General features: G+C 31.5%; 1 protein-coding gene across 1 annotated transcript in view; it reads left to right on the forward strand.

Annotated features, from left to right (window-relative positions):
• Positions 1-3,475, forward strand: part of LOC106473807 (extended synaptotagmin-2-like) — a gene marked incomplete at its 3' end in the record, with an annotated part of 34,837 nt that overhangs the window by 26,090 nt on the left and 5,272 nt on the right. Inside the window, exons 16-17 of the mRNA XM_022402193.1 lie at positions 793-942; positions 2,115-2,311. Coding sequence (XP_022257901.1) covers positions 793-942; positions 2,115-2,311 — 347 coding nt within the window. The remainder of the gene's footprint in view (positions 1-792; positions 943-2,114; positions 2,312-3,475) is intronic.

The raw sequence follows: 3,475 nt of genomic DNA on the forward strand, positions 1-3,475 counted from the left end.
AAACACTATATTAACCTCCTCAGGATCTACTGTACTAACTCTGTTGGTAAAACACTATATTAACCTCCTCAGGATGTACTGTACTAACTCTGTTGGTAAAACACTATATTAACCTCCTCAGGATCTACTGTACTAACTCTGTTGGTAAAACACTATATTAACCTCCTCAGGATGTACTGTACTAACTCTGTTGGTAAAATGCTATACTAACCCTCTCAGGATGTACTGTACTAACTCTGTTGGTAAAACACTATATTAACCCTCTCAGGATGTACTGTACTGACTCTGTTGGTAAAACACTATACTAACCCTCTCAGGATGTACTGTACTAACTCTGTTGGTAAAACACTATATTAACTCTCTCAGGATGTACTGCACTAACTCTGTTGGTAAAACACTATATTAACCCTCTCAGGATGTACTGTACTAACTCTGTTGGTAAAACACTATACTAACCCTCTCAAGATGTACTGTACTAACTCTGTTGGTAAAACACTATATTAACCCTCTCAGGATGTACTGTACTAACTCTGTTGGTACTATAATCACCCTCTGAAAGATGAAAATCTGTATACTATAGACTCATTAGTTTATCATTTACCACCAAAGTGTTCACTAATGTTTACCAGGGTTTTTCATTATAAGTGTGACAAATTACTTAACTCGGAGAATATAAGTTCACTAGTATATTGTGTGTAAATATTTTAGAATTATTACAGTTTAACAATATCTGTGTTTTATGTCTTGCAATTAATTATTTATGCCTCATTTTAATTGCTGTGTTCGATATAGGTCAGAGATGCAAAATCTGAAAAAAGTTTAGGGAACTGTTCTCTGCAAGTCTCCCAGCTATTAAAAGAACCTGATCATCGATTAGATCAGCCTTTTCTTCTTCAGAGGTCAGGACCTGGAGGAAAAATATTCTTAATGTTGCAATTAAAGGTGAGTAAAGGTTTTATCATCCAGATAACCTTTTCTATAGCTGTATAACACCTGATTAATATTACGTATAAAATCTACTATAGCTGTATGACACCTGATTAATACTGTTTATAAAATCTACTGTAGTTGTATGACACCTGATTAATACTGTTTATAAAATCTATTGTAGCTGTATGACACCTGGTTAATATTATTTATAAAATCTACTGTAGTTGTATGACACCTGATTAATATTATTTATAATATCTACTGTAGCTTTATAACACCTGATTAATACTATTTATAAAATCTACTGTAGTTGTATGACACCTGATTAATATTATTTGTAAAATCTACTGTAGTTGTATGACACCTGATTAATACTGTTTATAAAATCTACTGTAACTGTATGACACCTGATTAATACTATTTATAAAATCTACTGTAGTTGTATGACACCTGATTATACTATTTATAAAATCTACTGTAGCTGTATGACACCTGATTAATACTATTTATAAAATCTACTGTAACTGTATGACACCTGATTATACTATTTATAAAATCTACTGTAACTGTATGACACCTGATTAATACTATTTATAAAATCTACTGTACAGTAGATTTTATAAATAGTATTAATCAGGTGTCATACAGCTAGCTGTATGACACCTAATTAATACTATTTATAATATCTACTGTAGCTGTATGACACCTGATTAATACTGTTTATAAAATCTACTGTAGCTGTATGACACCTGATTAATACTATTTATAAAATCTACTGTAGTTGTATAACACCTTTTTAATATCATTTATAAAATCTACTGTAGCTGTATGACATCTGATTATTACTATTTATAAAATCTACTGTTGCTGTATCACACCTGATTAATACTATTTATAAAATCTACTGTAGTTGTATGACACCTGATTAATACCCTTGAAAGTGAATGATAAACCTGCAAACACACATGTAATAGCTGTTATATTCAGGCTAATTATACATACAAAGAAAGTCTGTAAAGTGTGAGATACACATACAGGGGTCACAAGAAGTAACTACAACTAAATACATAATTACAGAAAAGTTGTACACTACACTAGTATCTTGTCAGGAATAAAGTTAAATCTATTAAAAGAGAATCAGTTTGTTTAACCTTGGCTTATTTCTCCTTTCTTATCATTCAAAGGTTCTTAAGTACAGTGATCCACACATCAAGGAAGGTGCTGTGACAGCTGATAAAGAAATACATACCAAGAGAGCTGAAGAGGTGTCAGTTGATAAACTCAACTCTGTAGAATCTGCATTACCTAAAAGGATGAACAATGCTGATCAAACAACCAGCAGTATATCAGATATTCTGAGAAACAAATTTGACTTTCGGAGGTTAGAAACTAATGAATCTAATAAAGGCAACAGATAAACATACACAACTTAAGTTTGTTAGTGATGTGATTGATTAATGTGTGTGCAACAGAAAGGTTCAAAAAGTAAGGAACTAAACTAAGGATGTTCTCAAATAGAACAATGTATCGTTTCCGTGGTATAGATTTAACATAAGAGATGGGAATGATTGAAAAATATTTTACATCAAGTGATAAGGTGAAGACTGGTAGTTACAGTTTTGACATGACATCATAGGTTGACCTGTAGTAGCAAGAAGTGATTGCCACCAGCTAAATAGGAATAGCTTCACATGTAGTAGCAAGAAATAACTTCTTTCAGAAGGAAAGTTTAATGGTATAGCGTCACATGTAGCAGCAAGAAATAACTTCTTTCAGAGGGTGAGATAAATAGGAATAGCTTCACGTGTAGTAACATGAAGTAAGGAAGCTAAAGTCAATAGAATTATTTGAAACTAAGTATGCTATCTGTGATGTTTCAAAATTCAGTAAATAATGTTTTCTATCTTTTTTTTTTCTGTTAAAAAAATTCTAAAAATAATTTGTAGTTTAATAGATAAATTATTCTTTTAAAAGGACCTGTATCTTCCATTTCTATGAAATAAAATCTGTTTCTTTCTTTTGCCCTCTTAAAACAAGATACTAATAATGCCATCATTTATAACCTAGTGATCCATTCTGTCCAGTAAAAATCTGTATATTCTAAAAGCAGGATTTAAAACATGTTTGGCTAGGCAGGATTTAAAACATGTTTGGCTAGGCAGGTAAGCTAACATGTTTGGCTAGGCAGGTAAGCTAACATGTTTGGCAAGTAAGTTAACATGTTTGGATAGGCAGGTAAGTTAACATGTTTGGATAGGCAGGTAAGTTAACATGTTTGGATAGGCAGGTAAGTTAACATGTTTAGCAGGTAAATTAAGGAGCTTTGTGTGCAGCTTGTCTTTCTCCACAGGTATATTAGTTCCTTTAGTTGTTAAGTGACAGAGTATTATTTAGTTCATGATTTTCTAATAAGATATATTAGTTCCTTTAGTTGTTAAGTGATGAGAGTATTATTTAGTTCATGATTTTCTAATAAGATATATTAGTTCCTTTAGTTGTTAAGTGATGAGAGTATTATTTAGTTCATGATTTTCTAATAAGATAT

This window comes from Limulus polyphemus, unplaced genomic scaffold (genome assembly GCF_000517525.1).
Source record: "Limulus polyphemus unplaced genomic scaffold, Limulus_polyphemus-2.1.2 Scaffold6515, whole genome shotgun sequence".
Classification (NCBI taxonomy): domain Eukaryota; kingdom Metazoa; phylum Arthropoda; class Merostomata; order Xiphosura; family Limulidae; genus Limulus; species Limulus polyphemus.